The sequence below is a fragment of the Dromaius novaehollandiae genome, chromosome 2 (genome assembly GCF_036370855.1).
Source record: "Dromaius novaehollandiae isolate bDroNov1 chromosome 2, bDroNov1.hap1, whole genome shotgun sequence".
Classification (NCBI taxonomy): Eukaryota; Metazoa; Chordata; class Aves; order Casuariiformes; family Dromaiidae; genus Dromaius; species Dromaius novaehollandiae.
The window spans coordinates 169,121,866-169,146,092 of NC_088099.1; the positions used below are offsets into that span (position 1 = coordinate 169,121,866).

A 24,227-nucleotide genomic window follows, 5' to 3' on the forward strand; every position below is an offset into this window, starting at 1 on the left:
AAAGGGCCCCTCTCCTTCCAGTCATCTTGCTGTCCGTCCTCAGCACTGTGTCGGCTCTGAGTTCCCCGCTTGGACCCACCAGAGCACATGGGCCAGGAGCGCTGTGCGCCTGCACCGCCTCCCGCCCGGCCCCGCAGCACCGGCCGCGGCAAGGAAGGAGCCACGCGGCGCCCGAGAAGAGCCCTGCGCTCCTGGTCCCACCCCTCCATCGAGCAGGCTCCGGCTCGCCCTGGACAAGGCATTCAACACGCCGACCACCGCGCTAGCTCCACCTCGCCGGCACTGCCGGGGCTCCTCCTTACGCTGTCGAAGAAGGGCCGGATCCTGATCGCGATGTGGAGCAGCATGGACTGGATATCTCTCTCCTCCACGTGATCCAGGAGCTTGGAGAGACTGGACATGGCCTCCAGTGCAACCAGGTTGTGGGGATCGTCCTTGTCGTCCATGCCGTTGACCATGGAGGCCAGGAGCTTGGCCCCGTGCTTCCTCACCTGCAAGGGAACAGCGAGCAGGAGCAAAGCGAACCGGCCACGCGTCCGCTACTCATCCGCCCTCCGGACTTCCCGAGGGAAACCTCCGAGCAGCCTCGCTTCACCGTAACGCCAGCGAAGAGCACGAGGAGGTGGCTCGAGCCGGACCGGCTGAACAGAGCAGACGGGCAGGTCCAGGGCACCGCGCCAGCAGCGCGGGAGGCAGCTCTCCTGCAGGCGCAGGGATTCCCAACGCCCTCGGCTCTTCTCCGCCCGGGATGCGGCGGAGCAGCCGGCGAGGGGCCGTTCCCTCTGCTGCCGGGACCGTGGATGCTCCAGCCCTTCCTCGCCCTCGCCGAGCTGCACGGCTCTCGCTTCCCTTGGGCTCACGCAGCCCAGAGCGCCGGATGCTATTAGAGCAGCGACTCTGACCTGGCTACGCCAGCAGAAAGGTATTTTTAGTAGCTACTTATATTTTAGTGGCAGATCACAGTAGCGTATTGTCTGTCTCGGGGCTGACCTGCCCGTGACCTCTTCCCGGGCTTGGCGCAGGCCCGCGTGCCGGAGCGGAGCGGAGCCGAGCGCCTGCCAAGCCCCCGCGCTGCCGCTGATTAGGAACCAGGTAGAGCAAGCGGCGGCCCCGCGGCTAAGCTAAGCTCTAAAGAAACCATTTATCAGCTGGCAAATGCACAGGAGCAACGCAAGAGCAAAGAGCAGCGGCCTGGCGTGCGTCACACAGACGCAGCGGTGACCTGGCTTCTTTGGGCCAGCCCCCTCCCCTGGAAGATGCCGTGCTTTGCTCCAAAAACAGGCTTTTATAAAAGGCATCACTTAAAATGGTCAAAAAATCTGGACCAGAGCAATCTAACAGCACCTGCCGGCGACAGTGAGACGTGCGGACAGTTACCACCTTGGGTTTCGAGGTGCCATCACGCGTGGGAATCCCTTCGCTAGAGTTACAGCGCGGCAGACAGCCCTGTCCAAAGACCTGGTCCATCCTCAACGAGCGGCACCACGAGGGGTTCGATGTTCCTCTTCTCCCCCCTCCCCAGCTGGACACCAGCCCTGGGAAGGACCCTCTCGGGGTAGGAGACGTCGAGTTCGCTCTTACCTTTTCTGGCGCCCCGGAGGAGATGTTGCCCAGCCCTCGGAGGGCCAGCATGCGCACCAAGATGCAGGAGTCCTTCTGCCTGCCCGTCATGTTGTCCATCATGGTCTCCAGCAGGATCAGGTCATTCACCACGTTGCTATTGAGAAGCTAAAGCGAAAGAGAGCCTCCGCATCAACAGGATGGTGATGCCCCAAATCGTGATGGAGATTACATCTGTATTTCAGGTGCTCTTACTCTTTTACAGAGGGAAAGAGCCTGGGGCAGACTTGATTTGCTCCCAGCTCTATGCAAGCATCATCCAGAGACATGACTGGAGGAACTCTCAACCCTTACACCCCAACCACGTACTCAGGCTTGGGGAATCTGTGATAATTTCTAACACGTAAATCAAGGAAATCAAGCACCAAAGCAGCAGGAAGCCCAGCTGAGCACTGACAGCCAGGAGAAACTCAGCAGCTTCTCGCTTTGGGGTGGAGGCCAGCACCCATGCAGAAGCTGGACTGCCGACCCTCAAGATCCCCTTCCAGGTGAGGTCAGGACAGCTACGAAAACAACCGGAGATGAGATGAGGACTGTGCTTTATGCTCTTCTGCAGCCTTTTGCTTCTGTATCATTACCTACCAGCCCTAAATCCATTACCTTGAATCAAACCTAAAGCTGTGCTTTGTTTTGCTGCCAGGTTGGCGCCACCTCCTTTGGCCGACGTTTCATGAGCCCGGTCGAGGTTAAGCTGCCCAAGGGGCACCAGAACACGCCAGGGAGCGAGACGCCCATGCCCCGGGGATGCTCGGGGAGATCCCGGGCTGAGGTGCATCCTCCCGGTCCGCAGAGAGGCCCGGCGGCACGGCCAGCAGCTTGCCGGGAAGGAGCGCTCTCTGGATGACGGACCGGTCCAAGGGATCGCTCCCTGGCTCCCACCACCCTACAGCACCGAGCGCTCCCCCGGAGCCCCCTGTGCAGGGAACATCCCCAAGCGACTTGGTAGCAGCAGAACCGGAGCTTTTGGCGAGGAGCTCCTCGCCTGGAGCCCTGGGAGCGCTCGGAGACGCGCTTACAGAAGTTGGCTAGGCACGAGTTCAAGGAGGCTATTTCAGGAGACCTGGCTAGCCGAAGGCTGCAGGGCTGCTCTCCCACTGACCCTCGTAACCGAGCCCCCGAGTTGCCGGGAGAGCCGCGCACGGAAGTGGGATGAACTCCAAGGAACGGCGCGCGCTCTCCCGGCAGAGCCCAGCTCCTCCTGAGGCAATCGAGCTCCACGTTACAAAAAGGACATTAATTGCCTGCGACAGCGGGGCCGGCGCTAAGCCGGCTCTGCGGGGAGGCTCCTGGGTTAGCGACCTGCCGAGGGAGCTGCTCCGGGGACACGGCCACGGTCCCGGGCAGGGGTCGGGGGGGCCGGTCCCACGGGACTCCCTGCGGTGCCGGGCCCCGATGCCGAGAGGGCCCTGGCGACCGGGGAGTCCCGGGTGACGGGAGCACAGAGCTCGGGGCAGCCGCGGGGCCGCCCTGCCCGGTCGCACACCCCGCGTGCAAACGCCGGCAGAGCCCCCGAGTGACCCCCTGGACTTGAGGGAGACCTCGTGGGACGGCGCGGACCCTCCGACCCCGCTGCAGAAAGGCTGCCGGCTCCCGCGGGTTCCCTTCGCTAGAGCCCAGTGGCCGTTCCCCGCCTCGCTTCCCCTCTGTCATCTCCGTCACTGGCACAGCCCCGAGAAAAGGGACTGAGCTCTCACCTCATCAGTTTTGAGAGAGGGAGACACAGGCATTTGCTTCCTTCCCCTCCAGCTCCACGGTGAGGCAAAGCTGCTATTTTAAACCCTTTAAGGATGCAGGGAGCCAACCACACTCCAAAACTAAAGCAGATTCTGGGACGGGATCCAAGAGCAGGGCCATCAGCTCCCCCAGCCAAACAGAAAATAAAAACAGTGCCTTAATCCCGGGCTGCTTAAGCAGCTGAGAATTTAAAAGGTGGTTTATAAGCAGGGATATAGCTCTGCATTGTTGGCATAAGGCGCTCCTTTATGTAACAAAAACTACTTGAGTGGCCCAGGGCTTTAAGGTGGTATGTGCGGAGAGATAGGGTTACAGTCTGCTGGCTACGGCGCTGCCCCGGGCGAGAGGAAAGGACTTGAGTCACTTCATTCTTTAAGGTGGTATGTAAGGATAAAGTTATGGTTTGCTGGCTCATTGCAGTGATGTGTTAAGAGTTGGACTCCTGCACGCGCTCCTCTGCCATCCCCTCTACCGGAGGGCCGGGAAGCCGATGAGGACAGCTCGCGGCTGCGCTGTCCCGCGCGCCTGGAGGCAGCTTTAACCCTTGGAGCTTCAGCCCTTCTCCCGCAGGGTCGAGCCCGGAGGGTGGACGGAGCCGGCCCAGCTGAGCCGCCCCGGCCCGCGGCGCTCGCCCCTCTCACCTCGGCGAGGAAGGCCGTGGCGGTGACCCGCTGGTTGTCCAACACGCTGCTCAGCACGGGGATGAGGTCCTTCACGATCAGGGGCAGCCTGGGGCCGGCGTGCCGCGCCATCGCGCTGCGAACACAACGGTCCCGCGTCACCTCGCGCCGGGCCGCTCCGAACAGGAGGTTCGAAACGCGACAGCACGAGGAACCACCATCCCGCCGCACCGCGGAAACGGAAACCGAGCCGGTCACCCCCGCGCCCTCTGAGCCCGCGGAGCTCTGGCGACCTTGAGCCGGCTGCGCAGCCTCCGCCTTCGACCAGGCTTCCCAGGAGCACGCGGGGGCACGCGGCGACCCGACCCTCCGCCGCGGGGGTCTGCCGGAGCGAGCCAAGCCCCGCGTCGCGCCCCGCGCAGACCCTGCCCGCCAAGCCCGCGGCCTCCCTCGCCCGCTTTGTGCCACCAGCTCCGCGTCGGCGCTGCCTTTCACGTTCCTGCATCCTGCGTTCGGGACAGCAAACGCCAACAGCTTGTCTGGCCTCCTCCCAGTGCCCACGCTGGGTCCGCGCCATCGATTGCACCCTGTCCTCTTCCACCGAAACGCGGCTTTGCATCACTCCTCACTCCGCCGCCGCCCAGGCCCCTTCCCTCCCCCTGACGCGGCCTCGTTAACAAGCTAACGACCACGTAAGCCCCGTTTGGCGTGCCATCCCGAGCAGCGCAGCGTCGCTCGGAGCAGAAGGGGACTGAGCCTATTTACCCTGCCTCTGCCCTAGGCGAAGCTCGTGTTTCGCTCGGACAGCTGCAGGAGAGGCAGTTTAACACCGAGAAGAGAGGAAGCCGGGAATAACCCGGCTTGGCCTCGTCTCCTGCCCTCCTGCCACCTGCTCGTGTGGGGACAAGCCCCAGGGCAGGGCCCCTCGGCAGAGCCAGGGCCCGGGGCACCCCGGGCACCGCGGCCGCGGGGAGCCCTGGAAGGCGCCCGCTCCAGCAGCCCTCGGCTGGCAGGGACGGGCTTCGTTTCGGATGAGACGCTCTCAAGCGTTTGGGAGGTTCAATAAAGCATTTTTGCAAATACTGGAAAATCCCAAACCGGTCGTCTCCTCCGGAGCCGTCCAAGAGCTATTAACCGCACTGGGTGGAGGAGAAGCTAAGTCCCCAGCTGAACCAGGCTCCGCTGAGCTGGACCCCGGGCTGCGGCCGCCCTGGTGAGGCATTCCTATTCCTAGCCCTGGCAACGCTCGCCCCGGGGCAGGACAGGGAGCCGGGCACCTAGCAGCAGCATTTCCGCGGTACTTCTCTAAAAGATCCGAGCGATCGGCGGCCTCCAGCCTGACCGCGGCCCCGGTAGCGTGCCTCACCCCCCTGCACGTCCATCCCAGGGGCCATCACGCCACTACCGCGAGCGCTTCCCCTCGCTGCGGCCCTCGGGTCCTTGGGGACCGCCGTCCTTGGGAGCGGCGAGCACCTCACCTGGCGAGCACGGCGATGCCGTCGTGGTGCCGCTCGGCGCTGCCCATCAGCTCCCAGCCCCCGGCGCTGCCCACGGCCCGGGCCACCTCCTCGCTGCCGCCGCGGGCCAGCATGGCTTGCAGCGTCTCCACGGCGCGGCTGGGGAGAGAAGCATCGCGGGTGAGGCCGACGGCACGGCACGGCACGGCACGGCGCGGGGCCCGCGTCCGGCGTTTCACACGGCAGTAAATTAGCGGGACTTCTCGCAAAGGGAGCGCGGGAAGAGGGGGGCGGTCGGAGGCGTTAGGGTACTCGAGGACTGAATGAGTTATGCGAGGGCTTTAGCGGGAGTGAGACAAAGCCATAACTCACTGCTACTTCCATTTACACCGTGACATTTGCCGTTAAAGTGATCCAAGACAATAGACTGAAAAGTAAAGAAGTCCAGAAGTACTTTAAGAAGGTTTTTTTTTGCATTAATATTTTATAGGTAGGGATTATTTTGCTGCAAGCACGGAGCAACATATGGGAAACATACGTTACCCTGTCAAAACAAAACAAATATTAGTAATGGATAAATCTTAGGCTTCAATACAAGCAAGAGGAATGTGTTTGCCACACACACACGAAGAAAACACCACTTGGAAAGAGCATCTCAGAGCGAAGGTCTTTCAGCTTACGACTTGAGGTCCTGCTATTTTGGCTTCCCGGAGAAGCGGATTGAGCTGCCGTGACAGGGACCGGCGCTCGGAGGGACGGTCCCCCTCCCGCACGAGCTCCGGGAGCCCACGGTGTCCAGGGCTGCTCCTGGGGCTCACAGCCACGCGCCGCGGCTGCAGAAGACCCAAACAACCCCCAGCTTTCCTTAATGAAGACATACGATCTCTCCCTCACCGCGCCCAAAGTCAAGACTAACGATGGAAAATAAACACCGACCCACTGTATACACAAGGAAAATAAACCCAGGCTGGGTCTCCTCCAAGGACAAGCGCCTTGAGGATCCACTTCCAGAAGCAGAGCATCGTTCAGGGCCAAAGCTGAGCTTCTTCCAGGGACAAATGCATAAAGAGCAGAGAGGAAAGGAGACAAGGGAGAGGACGAAGCAGCTTTGCTGCCCTGCTTGGTGCAGCCGTTTCCACTGCTGGGCAGGAGCTCTGCTTTCCGAGCACGGGGACGTCCTGCCTCCCTGCAGCTTCAGCCCCCAGGCACCTTCAGCTGCATCCTCCACGGACCTGGCCAGAAGCTGGCTGGTCCCACGCTGCTCCCACCAAGAGACATAAAGCAGCTGAATGGCCTTTGCAGCTCCGGACCTGCAGGACAGGAGATGCCAGAGCCCGGGGGCTGCACCATGAAACCCACCCAGAGAAGCCCATGGCCACGCGCGTGCCTCAGAGGAGCCGGCCAGCTGCATCCGCCAGCCATGGAAACAGCAGAGCAGGACCCTGAACGCTTACTGAGCCAGTTTGCTCTACTCTGAGAATGCCCTGACTGCAAAAGGGTCTGTGGGCGTGCTCATGTGTCCCTGGTCACGGGACAGCAAGGAATTAATGACTAGTTAAAGAAAACCTTAGGCTGAAGTATCCTTCCACCACCACTCCCATGCCAGCCTGCTGGCACAGATAACAGTCCTATTTTTTTACTTTTTTAGAGTCAAGCCACAGAGATCTTAAAGCTTTTCAAACAGTTTTTAAACAAAGTATTTACTGCAGCATGCACAGCCCTTCTGAGCTATCTTTAGTTCCCTCTTCTTAAGCTGCAGCAGAGATTGTGAAATGATACACAAGTGTCTTCGTTCGGAGAGGTTTGCACCCATAGCAAGGGGTGAGTCTCCGACCTCAAAAATTCCTCCCCGCAGCCTGGAACGAAACCCAGCCTTTGCGTGCGTTAAGGCGGTCAGCGCAGCGGGAGCGCGCGATGCACCTTCCACGTGCGCCCGTCCGCTCGGAGAGCTGGACCCCCCACTGCCCCTCCAGCTAAAGCCATCCAGCTCGGCTCTTCGAAGGCCTGAGGACACCGCTGGGACAACGGTCGGCCCAGGGCACCGCGGCAGGGCTGTCCGGCACCGCCGAGCTACTCGGGGCTGCGACGACAGTCTCAAGTCCAAACACATCTCTGCACCTCTTGGTCTATTCCCATGTTTCTTGTCCTCGCTGCCAGGGAGTGCCCCTGCCCCAAAGCCCAACCTGAATCTCACTCCTGGCCCTGGAGTCTCGAGCCGCAGTTCCAGGCTCTCCCTCGCCTTTCACGAGAGCGGAGCAGCCAGAAGCAAGAAGAGCCGGTGAGCCACTGCAGACAGGCTGCTCCGGCAAGACAGAGGGCTCGAGTCGCTCATTCACAAGGTTTGCTTTTTCCAGTGTCCTACAGACCCTTCCTTCCTTTCCAACAAAAGCCTGTGTCTTCCAAACTCTTCTTCCTGCCAAGCTATCATATTCACCTTTACCATCTCTCTTTGGCATTTAAATATCATGAAGACTCAGAAGTCAAAACGCGTACAGGAAATTACTTTGATATTGTAACCAGCTCCTGGGACAAGGCTGGAATTTCACATCTCTGCCTTTTTTTCTGCACGCTGGACAAAGACGATTCCCCCTCCATCAGTCAGCAACGACCTCACGGACACCGAGCCACCGCTACCTGCCTGCACCCACGCAGCCAGGGCAGACACGCACCTCGGAGGGGCACCACATGCCGTTCCTGGCCCCTTCGACCGGATCTAGTCATTTTTGGAAGCTAGCAAGACATTAACCCTCTTCCTGCTCCCAAAAATACAGTGACGTCACCCGAGTACTCGTCGCTGCGATGCCCGGCCAGGACAACGTTGCTGCCTTGCAGTGACACCTGCAAGATTAAGCAGAGATTTGAGAAACGGCGTAAGGAAACCCAACGCAGGCACGAGCGTGCCAGCGGCAGCGGAGCCCAAGGCGCGGTGACGAAGCAGCCGTCCTGCTTCCCGCGTGCGGGGGAACCGCTCGAGACCCAGCCTGCTTTTGCTCGCTGCGTAAATTGGCCCAGACGCGGCCTCCGAAGCGGAGCTGCTCTGGAGCGCCCCGCACGCAGACCGGCTCCTGCTCCCTCGCGTCCTCGGCTCGGATTCAGCCCAGCTGGGAAAGCCCCGCCGGCACGACCTGCGCCGCCGCAGCCAGCAAACCCTGCGCGCGGCCCCGGAGCGGGCTGGGAGAAGCCAGCAGCCCAGTCCGGCTCCGGCAGGAGAGTGCCAGCCTCCGGGGACACGGTTCGGCGGAGCTCCCTTCCCGGGAATGGCCGGACACCAGGCAGAGATGCTCCCACCCGTGTCAACGCCGCCGAGGAGGTGGGTGTCGAGGAAGCGCAGCTCCCACCGCGGGAACCGCCGACTCCTCTGGATTTCCTGGCAGGCACAGCGCCTTTTCCTGGGACACGGATCCAGGGGCTCTTGGACACGGAAGATTCACTCGGGATGAACTGCAGCCCTGCTGCTACGAGGCACGCAGACCGGTCTGCTCCCGGCTCCGGTGCAGGAGCTGCCGGCCACGGACGGCATCCTGGTTTTGCGTCCCCGATCCTGTCCGGAGTCCAGATGCTTTTGGAGGAAGAGCAGTAGTTTCTGGCTCCGAGGCCTCCTTCCCCGGGAGGCAACCGGTTACTTCAAGTTTTCTTAAGTATTCCTCATGTTATGGTAAGGAGCCTGGCTGCGATCTGCCCAGGCCTCTCTTCCAGGAGTCGTTAAGGAAGAGGAGCGCGAAGAGAACAGACAGTTCTGGGTGCGCAAGCCCAAAGCCACAAAGGAAGCACAAGGGTTTGCTCCCGTTAGAAGGATCCGCACGAAGCCATCCCTCCCCACCGCAGCCCTGGGGGAACAGGACGAGTGTCACACGTTTGGCCAGCTCTGCGCTCAAAGCAGCGGCAGAAGGCAAGCTGGGCTCCACGTTAACCAACGTTGCACCAACACGTTGGGTTTGTTTTAATTCTGTTCTAACGTGTGGTCTAAATAAAACACTAATCAGATAGCAGCCCTGCTATCCAGCACAACAACCTGTTTCCACTCGTTACATCTCCAGGCTGGAGAAGTTACCCTCTGCATCAGCAGCAGCTTTCCGAGGTGAAGACGGGGCCCACCACGGCACGTCTGGGCAGACGGCGGGCGTTGCTCCGCTTGTCCTACCCCTCCATTCCAACCCTGCCCCTCGGTGCAAGGAAACGGCCTTGCTTCACAGTTGGCATTTGACAAATGAACTGCCAAGTGATGCTAGAGCCCTTTTAACTCGCTGCCACTTTGTCTGGTGTCTTTGTGGGCTCCTCCGGCCTCTTTTTTCCCAAGACTAATAATAGCCGGTAAAAAAACCCAAGTCTGAAAACCCTCAAGAGGATAAAACTCAAAAACCAGGGCACAGCTTCTTCCACGCAGGCCAATCAAAGCTCTAGGGGAATCTTCAGACATTTAGCTAACCAGGGGCTTCGTAGGTACGTGCAAGCACGTGGCTGAACAGGAGCAGCTTCGGAGGAGGGATGCCCTGCTCTCCCGAGCAGCCCTTGTGCCTGCAGCCCGGGCAGCACCCTGCTACTGCTCACCCTGACACGGGTTTAACCCTGACGTTCCCATAAGCTTATAGCGCTTTAAAAAAAGCAAGTGCAAGTACCACTTGTAAGCTGGAATCGCCTAATCTGCTTCTAACGTGCAGTGCTGAAGCCTGCAGAGAGCCGCTGGCACGACGGGATGACCGGCGTCCACCCACAGCCCAGGGCAGCTCCCCGGGAGTCCCCAGCCGGGCAGAGCCGCTGTGCACGGCAGCGGGGCCGTTTGCATCCCGCTCGCATCCACGTCGCCTACGGATGCCGTAGAGACAAGTCCTGGTGCTCCTTCCTACGGATTGAAGCGTCTCGAACGTAGCCCAGAGGGGCAGGAGGAGAGAGCAACTGCCCAGTGCTGCTCAACGCAGGCAGGCTCCTAGCAGACGCGCAGGGATGGAGCCCAGACAAGAGCTGGGGAACCGGCTCTTCACACAAATCCAGCTTTTGGGAGAAGTCTGATGCCTGCAAGGAACTAGAGACTTGGCATCCTCCCTCCAGGGCAGGACGGGGTGGCTTGCGTTGCCCTCCGCAGCCTCCCAGTTCTGGCAGCCCCCCCACACCCTGGATCGCAGCCCAACGTCATGCTCTCAGGAAGCAACTTGTCGGAGCCTGGGGCAGGAGTCCTCCAGCTCGCCTAACACGCGCTCTGGCTTCAGGACTTCCCACCCTTCCTGGCACCGCGGCTGGAAACGCCGACGAGCCGGCATCCGCGCAGCGGCGGTCAGCAAGCTGGCCAGCCCCGCGCCGGCAGGCTCGGAGCGACCCGGCTCGGGACGGGGACCCTGCACAGCCAGACCGGGCAGCGGGGCGCAGTGTCCTCGTCCTCCTGCGTCACCAGGGGAAAGCGGCACTTGCAGGGATCCTTTCAGCACCTCCACTTTCTGCAGATGACCCAGCTAAGGGGCTGCGTGCATTAGCCAGCACGGGTGCTCCTCCACACTAGCAAACACCCGCCGGGTTTCTGGAGCCGGGACGTTTGGCCCAAGCAGAGGAGCACACAGCAGCAGCGACTCTCGCCCGGGTTCAGCAACGAGCCCTTCTGGGTTTTAGGGGCTCTCGCAGCAGCGAAAGAAACCATTTTTACAATGCCACTTTTAAAAAGTGCCAGTCTCAGGAACAGGCCAGGACTTGAATCCGCTCCTCAAAAAGCTGCTGTGCGCGCGCTGCTGTTTGCGTCCCGGGCAGGCAGCAGACCGCCTGGCTGCACGCCCAGCACATCGGCACTTGATGCAAGCACTCGAGAGGCGCGCTCCAGGACCGGGAGATTTTGGCCTACAGATGCAGCCCAGCGTAAGCAGAGACCCTCGGCACCAGGGCAGAGCGGCTCCCCGGGCGGCAGAGCACGGTGCCCGCAGGAGACCCCTCACGGATGCGAGTCCCCCTTTGCAACAAACTACAGCCCTGCACCAAATCCAGGGGACTAGCATATTTCTATTACCCTGCACGGACCATTTACCCCACCTTTGACAACGAAGCATGAATGTTGTGCACGGTCCTGGCTGGGGGGAACCAAACGGTTAAGGTTGTGCTCAAGTCGGGATGACGTGGTCAGAAGCCAGGGGAAGGGGGAGCTGAACTGCCTGGCCAAGCTCATGCCACCACCCCGCCGGCCAGAGCTCCTCGCACGTGAAAGGACGTCCCACCTCTGCAGAGATCCTTAGCACCACGGATACAAGCACGTGCTCCCAGCTCGTAAAGGAAGAGCCCGTTAAAGGCTGGTTACAGGCAACGTCATTAATTTCAAAGCAAAGCCCGAGCTCCCCAAAAGCAACCTTGCATTCGCCAGCCCTCCCCCCGGCCACCCGGGCGTCCCGGGACTCCTCGCCGGCGTTTCGGCGCGCTACAGACCCGAAGCGCTGCAGGAGGACAAGCCTTAGCCCCAGAAGACAGCGCGGCCCTGTTTTGTTTGCTCAGGCAGCCAGTAATTCGTCGTGGCTGAGGCACGCTGCAGCCGTTGACGCCGGGAAGCCAAGAAACTTCTTTCCAGCCTCCCCTCCTCATCCTTCAAGGAAGCAACCCGTCTCCCTCCCCGTTCCCCTCTCCCCCACGAAACCCTAATCCACCTCCGACGTGCCCGGGGAGTCCCTCCGGGCCCCGCGCAGAGACCCGCTCCCGAAAGCCAGCAGGGCTTTTTCGGGAGGCCACGGTCGTAACCCAATACAGCAGGGCTCTGGCACAGGGGCTGCCAGAGCTCAGGAGCGAATCTGAGCCGCGGCTGCAGCAGTGGCTGATTTAATGCTTCCCAATTTAGAGATTCTTGTTCTGCAGCACAAGCCAGAGCCCTAACCACACGGCAGAGGTCAGGCCTTCATACCTAACGCGTTATGGCCCGTGTGCTATTACCCGGCCGTCGGATCGCACAAACGCCGTGTTCCTAAAAACAAAAACCAGTTCCACGCGGCAGGTGGGAGAGGCACCCGGCTCCGGCGGCCGTACCTGCAGGGCTCGAGGCTGCGGGGGGCCGCGCCGGGGCCGGCGCTCCTCCTCTCGCGGCTCTGCAGGTTCTTCGGGAGCTGAACACCCACGGTGCAGCTGACTCGCAGCAGGAGAGTCACAAACAACCGCGGGTAGAGTCCCAGCACCGCTGCCCCAGACTCGGGAGCAGACATGATCTCATGCAGCGCACATGTGGCCTGGAGAGAGAGCGAGAAGAGAGCGCGCGGGAGAAGCGGCTTAGGCGGGGATCTCCCACAGCTCTGTTAGTAAATAACCCAGCAAACGCTAGCGAGGCAGCCGGAGCTTTTCCCCGCTCCTGCGCTGCAGAACCTAACAAAGCACCCAGGTTCGCTGCAGCACAACCTCTCCGCATCCCAAATGCGGCTCCGTCGGAGCTACAGATGCTATTAAAAGCGCTGCTCCCCTGGAAACCTGGATGTTTCAGCTGGGGGAAGGCAAGGTTTGAAGTCTGTACCTGGGGAAGGAGTGCAGATCCAAGAGCTCAGGTTTTATGGGCAGGAAGACAACACGTACGCTGCGTTTGCAGAGCCCTATTCCGGCCAATTTAAAAAGCCGTAATTACACGGCACAACATAGAGGGGTGTTAAAAGCAGAGCAGGGAGGGAGGAGTGTTTGCTTTTGGTGCGACTGATTCTGTACCATCTGCACTTGGTTCTTCAGAGGAGGAGGAAATTTTCACAGCTGCTTTACTGCTTAGAAAGCTGCCAAGCTGGGTTTATTTTTCTGAAGGGATAAAATGCAAAGTGGTCTCCCTTGAGGATGGACACCTGAGAGGCTTTTTACGAGCCTACGGATTAGCTCTAATAGGCATTACACAGCGATGCGTTATTTCCAGAGTCCGCGCCTGGCACAAGCCCCCGAGCCAAGGAAATGAAAAAAGCATTCCAGGTGGAGGTGTCTGGAACGGCATCTTCAGCGGCGGCCCGGAGCCCACCGCCGCCGGGACACCCCGCGCCACTCACCGCCAGAGGCAGAGGCGTCGCCACGCGCTCCGAGCTGCTGCCCAGGAGGAAGGATTTGCTCTCCTTGTAGGGCACGTCCCTGTTCACCTTTTCCAGGAGCTGCTCCAAGATCTGCGCGGTGAGCGTTGGCTCCGTGGCCAGGGACCTCCACATGGTGCACGTGTGGCTGCAGGAGGGCGGAGAGGAGAGCGCTGCTTTGGCACCAGCCGCCGCCGTTCCTCTGCTGCTGGCTCCTCTGCCTGCGGAGCAGCGTCACCCCCCTCCCCACGTCGGGGAACACCTGGGTCACATCATCCGCGGCACAGAAACACAGGCGAGCAGTGAGTCACAGCCGGACAAGGGCCACCTGGCCTAGCAGCGCCGCTCCGACTGTGCCGAGCGCCCGGCTGCAGCCCTGCCGGGAGGTCCTCAGCTCACACCAGCACCGGGGCGGCCGGCGAGGGGAATATTGCAGCTGAGCAACTGCAGCCTCTGCTGGCAGCACGGGCTCCCCCGCGCGATCACCACCAAGCAGCTGCTGGCAGGTGACCCCAAAGCTTCCCGCACAGCCACGAAACCCCGGGGCTCCTGACTACCCTCTGGTCCAGGCCAGCCTGCAGCCAGAGAGGTCCTACTTTGCCCCGCACGGTTTCTAAGCCTGCCTTCCCTGGTGGGAACGAAGCAGCAATTACGGCAATGAAGCAGCAATTCCGGCACACGGAAGAGGATAACACCCGTCCAGGTCTCAGCCCGGGGCGGGGGATGACTTGCTCGAGTGCTCTAGGGGAGGTGACCCCCGTAAAGCAGCACCGAGCACCCAGCCACGCTGGGCTCTCTGGAGCCGGATTTGCTCGCTCCCTGCAAGCACCTCTAAGCCCCGCCAGCCGCTAGCAGACTGCCCTAAAGGCAACTCGCACAGCAAGTGGACGTGCTGATCCTTGAGCGCACAAAGGAAATTCCAGCCGGGTCTGATTACTGGCATAAGGAGCCAAAAGATTAGCTGCAGCTTAAGTGGAAGCTGCTTTGAAGCCCAGGCAGTGACGGAGCACGTGCAGGCGCCGGGCGGCCGTGGCAGCGCAAGCCGGGTACCTATCAAACGGCAGCGAGCTGCCTAGAAGGCTGGACACCACCACGCTCTTGTGCTGGGAGGCCAGGATGTAAACGGTCTGCTGGGCCGCTTTCCGGACGTGCTCCTCGTCCACCTCCTGCAGCTTGCTGTGGATGATGCTCATGATGTCGGGCACCTGCGGGCAGAAGAGACAGCGGTGGCCAGGGCACGCCAAGCGCCTGGTGTCACCTTCCACCTGAGCCCAGGTGGATGACCCTGCAGAGCGTTCCCAGGGCAAAGAGGACCCGCCAGTACGCATTTAACCCATGTGCTACGGCCTCCCGGCAAGGCACACGCTAAACCCCAGCCTTGACATCGGCACCGTTAGTGAGAACCTCAGCAAGCGAGTTCCTAGGAGGAACTCGAGCTGAACGCAGGGAGACACCCCAGCACTCGCTGCAAGCTGTAAAATGCATGTTAAGACAAATAGGAAGTTCATGCACAGACCAGGCCTGGCAGCAAATTCCAGAGATTAAGTGCAGAGCAGCAGAGAGCTCCGTCCCCAGCTGTGCTCGGGTCTGCCCCACGGACTCCGAGGCTTAGCATCAGTTCAGATTTCAGGATCTGGGCTGGACTGGATCTGACCAAAAGGTGAGTCATGTAAGCTGGAGCAATCCCATGTAGGATAGAGGCTAATAGGTAGTGAGCAGGACTGTAGCAGAAGCTCTAGTGCAAAAGAAAGCCCAAGGAGCGGCTAGAGACCTGGTGTTTCCAATTACTGCAAGAGAAAGGGGGAGCTTAGCCCTAAAGGTAGTGGATTAGACAAAAAAGCCTTCTGTGTCCAGCACCTCTAAGCCCTGCAAGCTTTCAGACCTGCTTCCCAGCCAGGACCCCCAGGCTCCCCCAGAGCCTGCAAAGGTTTCACAGGGAGCTTGAGCCCTTCTGGTAAAGTGAGCTTCTCTGAACTCCTCAACCCGCGCGAGAGCCAGAGCGGAGCAGCCTCCCTACCACACAGCCGCCTTCCAGAGCCGCTTGGACGCAGCGCGAGCGCACGTGCCCACAGGAAGCAGAGACGGTCGGGAGCAGCGGCCCCAGGCAGCTTTGGGGCCGGCGTTCCTCCAGCCCGGAGCTCAACGGCAACGCTGGATACAGAGTCCCCCAGGGCAGGGTTAAACCTCCCTTCTCCCACCAGGGCTGGCGCTGGGCAAGACACCTGCCAAGGGCTCGCACCTTACTGGGATGCCCCTGCCCGCACTGGGAAAGCCCATCACCTCCAGTAAACTGGCTGCCAACAGGGCAGTCAGCAGCAGCAGGGAGAGGCTACGCACGCGGAAAGGGGGAGGCAGCTCCAGGGCTGCTTTCGGACCGCAGAGGCAGTGCCGAGGCCGAGCAGCAGCTCACCTTCTCCTGCAGCACGCCTCCGCGCTCCTTGAGCAGGGCGTTGATCATGACCGTGGCTGCGCGGGAGCAGTTCTTATCGGGGTCCACCAGCCCCTCGAACATGGCCAGCAGGAGACTCATCAGCTGGTCGGGGGGGACGCGCTTCCCAATCACCTAGCCAGGACGGAGGACGACAAGCTGAGCTGAGCGACCCGGTTTTGTCGCTCCTGGAAGAGACCGGTCCCTTCCGCAACATCGTCGCAGCCCGGATGAAGAGCCCTCCAAGCAGGCCCCTCCGCAGCTCCAGCTGCGGGCAGCAGGACAGCTACGTCTCAGCTCAACGCCCAGGAGGAACCTCAGCTGGGAGCTCAAAACGGTGGTAAGAGAGGAGCAATGGCCACGCCGTGACCCTCAAGGATGAGGGAGTCCACCTGCGCCACGGCACTAACCAACGTGGTCAGATAACCCAGGGGTCTCTTGGGACAGGTTAGGATGACGCAGCCAAGGCATTAACGCTGCTCTGGCCACCACCGATAACGCTGCTTCCCCAGCTCTCACCACACACTCTAGAGCTGCGACACTTCAGGAACAGCAGCTTTTCCAGAACAGAAAGATACTGCCAGCCTCTCCTCTACCGCTACAAGCCCTTGTGAACCAGAGCTTGCAGCTCTCGGCACAGAAAACAGCCGAGGAGGAGCTCACCCACGCAGCTCAGGAGCAGAGCTGATCACCCGCCTTCGTCCCCCCCATCCTTCACCACCAGGCCCCAGACTCTCTCCATGCCACTCAAACTGCAGTGGTTTGAGAGCCACATCTGGACCAGTGATGGCACTGAGCAGCTTCACCCACAGCACTGCCACGCCGGGAGCAAGCCAGCAGCCCTGCAGCTCCAGGCCCCGAGCCGAGTGCCCTGTGCTTCGCACGGAAGCGCAGCCAGAGACCTGGCCTCAAACGCGCGCTTCTGCCGAGGAGCACGACACAGTGGTACTGCAGCCCCACCGGTCACCCTCTGGAGCACGCGGGGGTCCTATGCAGGTGTAGCACGGCTCAGCTAGACCACCTCCACATCAGCTTTTAGCTGACACAGACAGAAGCATCAGGTCCTCAGCAGCTCATGCTCCACAGCTCGACCACGCTGCAAAGACCGGGGCCACGCGGATTTGCTCTTCGCCTTACCATGGCGATGTTGTTGCAGGTGTGGAAGAGAACAGTGAAGTCGGGCTCCTCCAGGCCCTTCTTCAGAGCTTTCAGCCCCTCCACCATCTCATCTCTGTGATCCCGGGCAAACCCTGGATTCAGGGGGAGCATTCAGTTAACAGATATTCCTCCTGCTTTATGTGCCACAGTGCAGACACCCCGAAGGGACATGCAAACGCAGCAGAGCTGTGCTTTACTTGCAAGCTGGCCCAATTTGGAGACAGGAGCTAAGGAACTGAAGCTACTGCCGAGGGCCCTGTAAATGGCCACATCGCTCCCAAGAACAGGAGCGAGACAAAGTCCCTCCCGGCACCAAACGTGCTGCGCTTTCTCTCCGTGCCGGTCTCCGCTCAGCCCATCTCAAGTGGAAGACTGACCTCTCCTGGAGAGAGCGAGATCGCCGTGCGGAAAGGCAGGCTCGGAAGCCTCCTCCTGCCACACGGCTGGTTGCACGGAAGCGTTTGTGAAAGACTCCGAAATCCAAACTTTACAAGTATGAGCACTTAAGTGATGTTCTACGTTAGCCCCAATTCTGGCCATTCTGCAGCAAACTGGGCTCGCAGATGGATCCTTTGCGATCAGGTACGTGGAGGTATCAGGGAGGGACAGGGTTTGCATCCCTCTGCCTGGCAGCAGGGAAGAGGGCACTTGCTATCAACCGCCGAGCGTCAAAACTGCTCCCCGCCGCCCGCACGCCTACCTTCGTAGCACAGCTGTATATAGAGCAGGCAGTAGACGCAGTCGACAGCGTACTGGCGAACGCTGGCGAGGGAGTCCGAGCACCGCGGGGAGAAGAGCGCGATGAGCACGCCGAGGTTGTAGAAGGGGATGACGGTCTGCGTAGGGAAGAAACACAGGTGACACTAGCAAATGGGGGGGCTCAGAGGAGGGCACGGGGCCACCACGGGCCGCTTCAAGTGGATGCGGCACCTCCTCGCTGCTGCGAAGCCCCTTTCCACCCTCACGGGGAGGGATGCACACGCGAGCCCTAGCAAGGCTGGCAGCAGCAGGGAGGAAAGACGCTTGGGCACTGTATTTACTCACGCTGACGTTCAGTTTGCCCAGGTAGAAGTCCAGCAAGGCAGCGCTGACCTCCACAGCTCGCTGGCGCTCGTGTTCTTTGCTAGATTTGATCCAGGGGCCTAAATGCTACAGGGGAGAAGCGTCAGAAGTGAGAGCAGCATCTGCAGGAGGGGACCCAGGGTCACACTGGACCAGATGTCACACGGAAAGATGACAGCCAGTCTCACTAATCCCTGTTCTGGGCCCAAAGCTGACAGCTGATACTTAACAGCTTCACCCGTCTCTGCCTTGGGACCTCTGGTCCTCAGGCAAGGAGCTCGAACGGCCAAGCATGCCTGGCTGCGTCAGGAGAGCTCTGTCCTAGAAAGCAGCTCAGCCACGCGCAACGCAGGCGTGCGGAAACCCAGCCCAGCCAGCACGTGCAGCTGGGAGCAGAGAGGAGGTGGGAAAAGGCTTTAGCAGTGCCTCCACTTCCCTGCTCTTTCCCAGAGGGCCCATGAAAACCAGGTGGCACCTACCGCAAACATGTCCTGCAGCCCATGAGGGGTCAAGTTCCTCTGCAGGAGACTCTTCAGCAGGTCTTTGAGGGCACTGATGGTGTCACCATACAGTAGCTAAGGAGGAAAGAGGTGATGACAGGCTGCGCAAGCACTGCGCCTCATCCCAGGGAGGCAGACCAGGTGTGCACGGAGAGACATCTCCCTCTCTGGACCTGTTCTCAGCTTATAGGACGCTGAGCTGTTAGGTGACAAGCTGCAGCCACCTCCAGCTTCAGCAGGAAGATGCAGCAGGGACTGAAACCCAGCCTGCAAAATCCTCCTGAACTGGAGCTGCATGGGCTCATGGCAGGGTTTGGTGCATCTCCCACTTGGGGACAAGTGCCAGCAAGCCCAGTCTGGATGAGCCCTTTGGAGATGTTTACAATGCCCTTTCAGTACTTATTCTGGGATAAATTCAAAAAATTTGAATCTACAAAGCTTCACAGAACGGAATGCAAGGAGAAAAGGATTATTAATGTGAATTTTTAGGTCAAGTGCCTGCAAGCGCTAACAGGGGATCAGCACAGCCCCAGCTCCTGCTTCACAGCTCACCTTGAAGGAACAGCGGTAGCAGCGGGCTGTGCTGCCGAGTACAAGGCTGCTCTGCAGCCACCCAGCAGCTGCAACAACTTCATTAGCAGCATGTTATTTTCATTCATTAAGCACTCAACCACAACCGAGAAGCAGCTGCAGCCTTTCAAAAGATGGTTATGTAAAGGCCCCTTCTACCCTGCAGGGCTTCCAGGATCATTTGATTTTTTCTCTAGGGAGTTCATGCTCTTATTAGCAGCATTTGGACTTGCTGATAAGCACATATTTTCTCACTTGCTATCAGTGCACAGAAGGGCCAGGCTTTTTCAATGGATAACTGAGCAGAGGAAATGGTGCAGCTTGCTTCCCCAAGGTGCCCAGCTGAATTGAAAACAGGCCATTCCAGCTGCGGATCTGCTGCCAGGGAGCTGCTCGGGCAACAGGACTCCATGGGAATCGCAGGACGACGAGAAGGCGTCTGCGTAATGCCCTGAACCAGCGCCCCAGAGCCGCCGTGGCTGCGGCCTCCTGCGCTGCAGGACAAAGCCGCGGCAGACGGCTGGGTCTCGAGTGACCCCACGTGAGCTCGGCATCTGCTTTGTGCTGCCAGCGCGAGCTCGGAGTGGCAAGGCCTCCGCGCAGTGCCAACGCGTCCCTGTCCCAGCCGGCGCTCCGGTACTCCACCTCCTTGTGCCAGGCATCCGTTACGCCTCCGTCCCTCTCCCTCGCGGAGTCCAGCGGTGGGAGGGCCAGCACGCTAGCGAGGCAGGTATCGATCAGCTCCGTCCTGTCCGGGTCGCTGAGATGCGGCTCCAGGACGCTGATCCACAGGTTAAGGAAGCACCACAGATGGATCAAGTCCCACAGGAGTGCCTTTCTTACAGGTAAGCCAGGAACAGAGATTTTAATACGCATTCCTGCTGACTCAACCCCATATTCAGCAGCACCAGCTGTAATCGGAGGCAGGCAGAGCGTTCTCAGTATCTGTGTCAGCAGCCGTGACGTGCTGGAGTATTTTTAACAGCAGCTCAGCAGTCATCTCTGCATAACTGAGAGCAATGCCCTTGGCTCTGTTCTGTAGGAAGAACAGCTATTGCAGAGCCCGATAAGAGCCGGGCCCGAGAGCCGGGATTGACGGGCTCGCGGCAAGCAGCGGGGGCGGCTGGCTGGGAGCTGCGCTACCCGGGCAGCCTGGTTTTACGTCTAGCCCTGCTCTATTAGGGTGCCCCGGGGGGGCCAGGCTCTGCTGTCGGACCCGCGGGGCAGACGCAGAGCGCAGGTCGGGCTCTACCGGCGCATCGGCTCCCCGCGAGCGCTGGAAGTGGCTTTTCCCAGAAATGCGAGCACAGAGGAAGGATACACCAGGTAAGTGCAGGTGATCATTGCCCGCTGACGGACTGGCGTCCGCATAGAGTCCAGCGGTTCTGCTTTTATGAACTCCTGGAGCGCGGGATAAGAGGTGACAGTCGTTAAGGTCACATCCACCTCCCTTCCCACTCTAGACACAAGCCAAATGCTTTGCAGCTTTCAGCCTCCCCAGGACCGCAAGCCCACAGCTGCTCTGCGTTAGCCCACCATCCCCAATTTCCAAGCTGCACAGCAATCCCGCACCTAGGACAACGCAGACCAGGGGATGGAGCACCATCCCTCACCGACTGCAGGTCTGCTTTTGCTCCCAGGAGACCATCCTCCCCACTCACCTCCCCGCTCGGAGGGCACCCAGCAGCGGACACGTGGGGATGGAGCTCCGGAGAGCAAGGTCGTGCCAGCCCCTTCCAGGATATTCCCTGATCACAGCTCACGGGCTTCCAGAGAGGAAGCAGACACTCCTGCGTTCACCTCTCAGCAATTTGGGTTGGAAACCTCCTTCTTTCCAGCAACAGCGCCCATGCCACGCTCTCAACAACCCCCAAGCCAGGCCACCTTCCAGCTTCCCAGAGCGCGCTCTTACCACCATCTGGGCCACGAGCTCAGCTTTGCGGGAAAAGACGAAATCCCCACATTTTACACCGTTGTAGATGGCTTGGCTGATCATGCAGATGCTCCGGATGAGGCACAGCTTCAGGGTCAGGTCCTGAGTGCAGAACCCAGAGCAAGAAGTGAAGGGCAGGTTTCCCACATAAGGCAATTTGCTGTCCCACCCAGCTTTGGTACCCCCCAAACACTGGTGCTCAAGCCAAGTACGACAGCTCGATCCTCTTTCCCTGTGCCATCAGTAGCGTGTGGGCCCAGCTCTCTCCGCTCCTCATCCAAGTTACGGGCTCTCTGGTGACCAGTGAGCAGAAGGGCATCCCATCCCAACCGGACACCAGGAGCTTCCAGCCAGGCAGCACGTGGAAGGAGGAAAGTGCTGCTGGGTCTAGCTCCTCCCTGGTGAGGCAGCATCCCCGAGCAAGCAAACGCTTGGGGTAACTCCAGAAAGCAAAATCCTGCTCTTCACAGGTCCAGGAACTACTTCTCCTACAGAGCTCTTGGTCTAGGACAGCCATTACTTCCTTTTGGACATCACAGGCTCAAGAAGAGGCACCAGTCGCTCCTGGAAGCTGATGGCTTCACAGGCTGTGACAGGAGCCCCGTCGAGCGGGACGATCAGCTTGTCACACTGCCCATTACCAAGTGCGCTGGCACTTGGGGAAAGCTCCCCTCTCGCCCTGCTGCGGTGGATTAACAGCCTCCAAAGAGCAGGCAACCCCTCGCAGCCTCATAGCAGGCCTGCCAGAGGGGTTAGTTGCGAGGGCACTTATTTCTTTAGATCCAGGAAATGGGATAATAACTACTAAGGCCTGTTTATGCTCTTGTACGTGCACAAGCTGAGACACGGCCCCGCTCCCCAATTAAAAGAGTTGCTTTCGTTCCAGCCCTTGACCACCCTGCTCCCAGGTGAGCCCATAAAGGTGGCCATGGAGCCAGAAGAGCGTTTTCAAGTGAGAACGTCCCGAGTGCTCAGTGGCCAGAAAGACATTCTGCAGAAGCTGTTAGTGCCAACAGGAGCCCAGAAGGAAAACGCATTAGTGGAGTCTGGAGAAGGAGTCTCTTTAGCCTGACAGTTTAACTTCAACTTGACAAATGCCATTTTTGTTGTTCAGCTTTTTAAAAGAGAAATACAAAAAAATACAGCCCCCGGTTCCCCCCAAGACAGTAATCTGTGTTTTAATATCTGGCCATTGAATGATTGTTCCAGGGGGAAGCAGGGAAATTAGTTTAGTGAATTTTAGCTGAGCTGTGGATTGTAGCTTCGTCTCTGGAGTCATTAAACTTCCCCAACTAAGTGCACACGCAGGAGGAGATGGAGGGGCTGCCTGAAAACTCTCTCTGCGGGCAGGGGAGACAAGCAGCTCACCAAGCATCGGTGCTGCGTGCTCTGGAGCGGCTCCGGGGAGGGTACTGCAAGCCCTTCACGTGCTTCCCAGGGTTTCTAGGGCAGGCGCAGTTTGAGGCCAGCTCTTTCTTGCTAAAAGTGCAACCCTGAACTTGGCCTCAGACTGCTGCTTTTCTGCCTGGGGACTACTCTGCAGAGCTCCTGCTGCCCTGAAAGCTGGAGAGCTCAGGGGAAGAGCACGTCTTCAGCAGAACAGGCTGGAAAAAGACAGACTCGGGTTTGCCAGCAATTTATAAGCTCCACCTGGGCCTTAAGCACTTATAGGAGACTAATGCAGCCTCTGGTCAGTTCAGCTCAGCATTTCAACACTATGGCGGTGAGCGACTGAAGCGTATTTTCTCCTATGACTCCTGTCCTACCGGAAAGGCATTTTTCACTTTCCCTCGACTGCAAGTCTTGACGCTTTTAGGTGATCATCCCAGCACTGAGAACCTCACTTTGGAGGTCAGGGTAGGGAGTAGCAGCTCTCGCTGCTTCTCCCAAGTGCCCAGGAGCACAGGGTTGCTGCTGAGGACAGCGAGGGAGCTGCTCTCTAGGGGAATCCAGAGCAAGAGGCAGATAGGAACAGGAGGAAAGAGCAGAGAGAGTAGTTCAGATTTAATGCCTCACACTGTACCTTGGTTTCTACCTTTATTCCCAGAACCTGAACAAGTAAAAAAGAAAAAACAAGGCACATTAGCAATGCAGGGGTGAGAATGACTGCAGAGAATGACCTCCTCCCAGGGCCTGCCCACAGCTCCCAGCCAGGGTTTGGTCCAGGACCTGTCAGGTGGAGCTGGCTGCTCCAGCTCTCCCAGGTGTGTCAGGTCACCAGCCAGCTCTCCCTCTCCAGCAAGGACGAGGGCATCCCAGCAGCTTACCTTGGTGTTGAAGTACTGGAAGACGTTCTTCAGGATGTCCGCTTCGATCCTGGAGAGCACGAGCTCCTTGGGTGCATATACAGCTACGTATCCGTAGCACAGGATCAGTGTGCTTTTTATCTTCTCCACTTCATTGTCACTGCGGTCCTGTTACAGCAGAGAAGAAAGTTAATCAGGGGAGGCTGGTGGAGCACCCAGGGCTAGTTCTTCCAGCTCCTTAGGAGGCAGAGGCTTCTGCAGGGCCTCTGTTTGGCTGGAAGCATCTCCAGAAGATAGGGACCCTCAGCACGTGGGTTTTGGACCTGTACTTCCCTTCCCGTTGGTGGTCGTGGCTACTCCGAGAGTCCCAGTGGAGCACCAGGAGTGTGAGCTGCATTAACAGCTCTTCTCCAGCTGAGGCACGAGTCCCAGTCTGCCATCAAGTATTACTCCTTACAGCCATGCAGGGAAGTCGCTTGAGTCCCATGCTGGCCAGGTTGCTTCGGTAGCCTGCTGTTATCTATCTACCCTGCTAGAAAGTTCACAGCCCCATTAGCCATCGCTGCTGGAGCATTGCACATGCACCATCCCGGAGCGCTCCCTCTGTACCAAGATCGGCAGGGCAGCTCAGCGCTGCCAGGGCAAGGGCTCCCTTAACGCGTTACGGCCTCCTCTCCCAGCTCCCAGGCTCTGCACATCTTTCTGGTGCAGCCCAAGGACTCTTCTGTGCCCGGCGCTCTGCCGCTTTCCATCCGTGCCCGCCATGCGCAGGGCGAGCACGTGCCATGGGGCAGCAGTGTGGGTCAAGGCTGCTCTGCCGCCAGCCCTCTCAAGGGCACTCAGCACTAATCCTGTCCTTCACAACCCCAGTTTTGGAGGCTGGGAACTAAAACAGCCATCTGGGTCAGAAAGGT

General features: G+C 59.6%; 1 protein-coding gene across 8 annotated transcripts in view; it reads right to left on the reverse strand.

The window, feature by feature from the left end:
* The window catches only part of MROH1 (maestro heat like repeat family member 1), a 52,889-nt gene that overhangs the window by 3,607 nt on the left and 25,055 nt on the right, over positions 1-24,227 (reverse strand). For 4 of the 8 annotated variants that reach the window (XM_064507992.1, XM_064507991.1, XM_064507987.1 and 1 more), the window contains 17 exons: positions 23,335-23,481; positions 23,091-23,117; positions 21,047-21,169; positions 20,456-20,535; positions 19,780-19,915; positions 18,544-18,639; positions 18,047-18,151; positions 17,703-17,838; positions 16,982-17,094; positions 15,827-15,979; positions 14,467-14,621; positions 13,399-13,564; positions 12,416-12,612; positions 5,453-5,590; positions 3,996-4,110; positions 1,582-1,728; positions 303-491 (listed from right to left, as the gene is read on the reverse strand). In XM_064507992.1, the coding sequence (XP_064364062.1) occupies positions 303-491; positions 1,582-1,728; positions 3,996-4,110; positions 5,453-5,590; positions 12,416-12,612; positions 13,399-13,564; positions 14,467-14,621; positions 15,827-15,979; positions 16,982-17,094; positions 17,703-17,838; positions 18,047-18,151; positions 18,544-18,639; positions 19,780-19,915; positions 20,456-20,535; positions 21,047-21,169; positions 23,091-23,117; positions 23,335-23,481 (2,223 nt within the window). The remainder of the gene's footprint in view (positions 1-302; positions 492-1,581; positions 1,729-3,995; positions 4,111-5,452; positions 5,591-12,415; positions 12,613-13,398; positions 13,565-14,466; positions 14,622-15,826; positions 15,980-16,981; positions 17,095-17,702; positions 17,839-18,046; positions 18,152-18,543; positions 18,640-19,779; positions 19,916-20,455; positions 20,536-21,046; positions 21,170-23,090; positions 23,118-23,334; positions 23,482-24,227) is intronic. The other 4 variants (XM_064507994.1, XM_064507993.1, XM_064507989.1 and 1 more) reach the window with 2 other exon arrangements.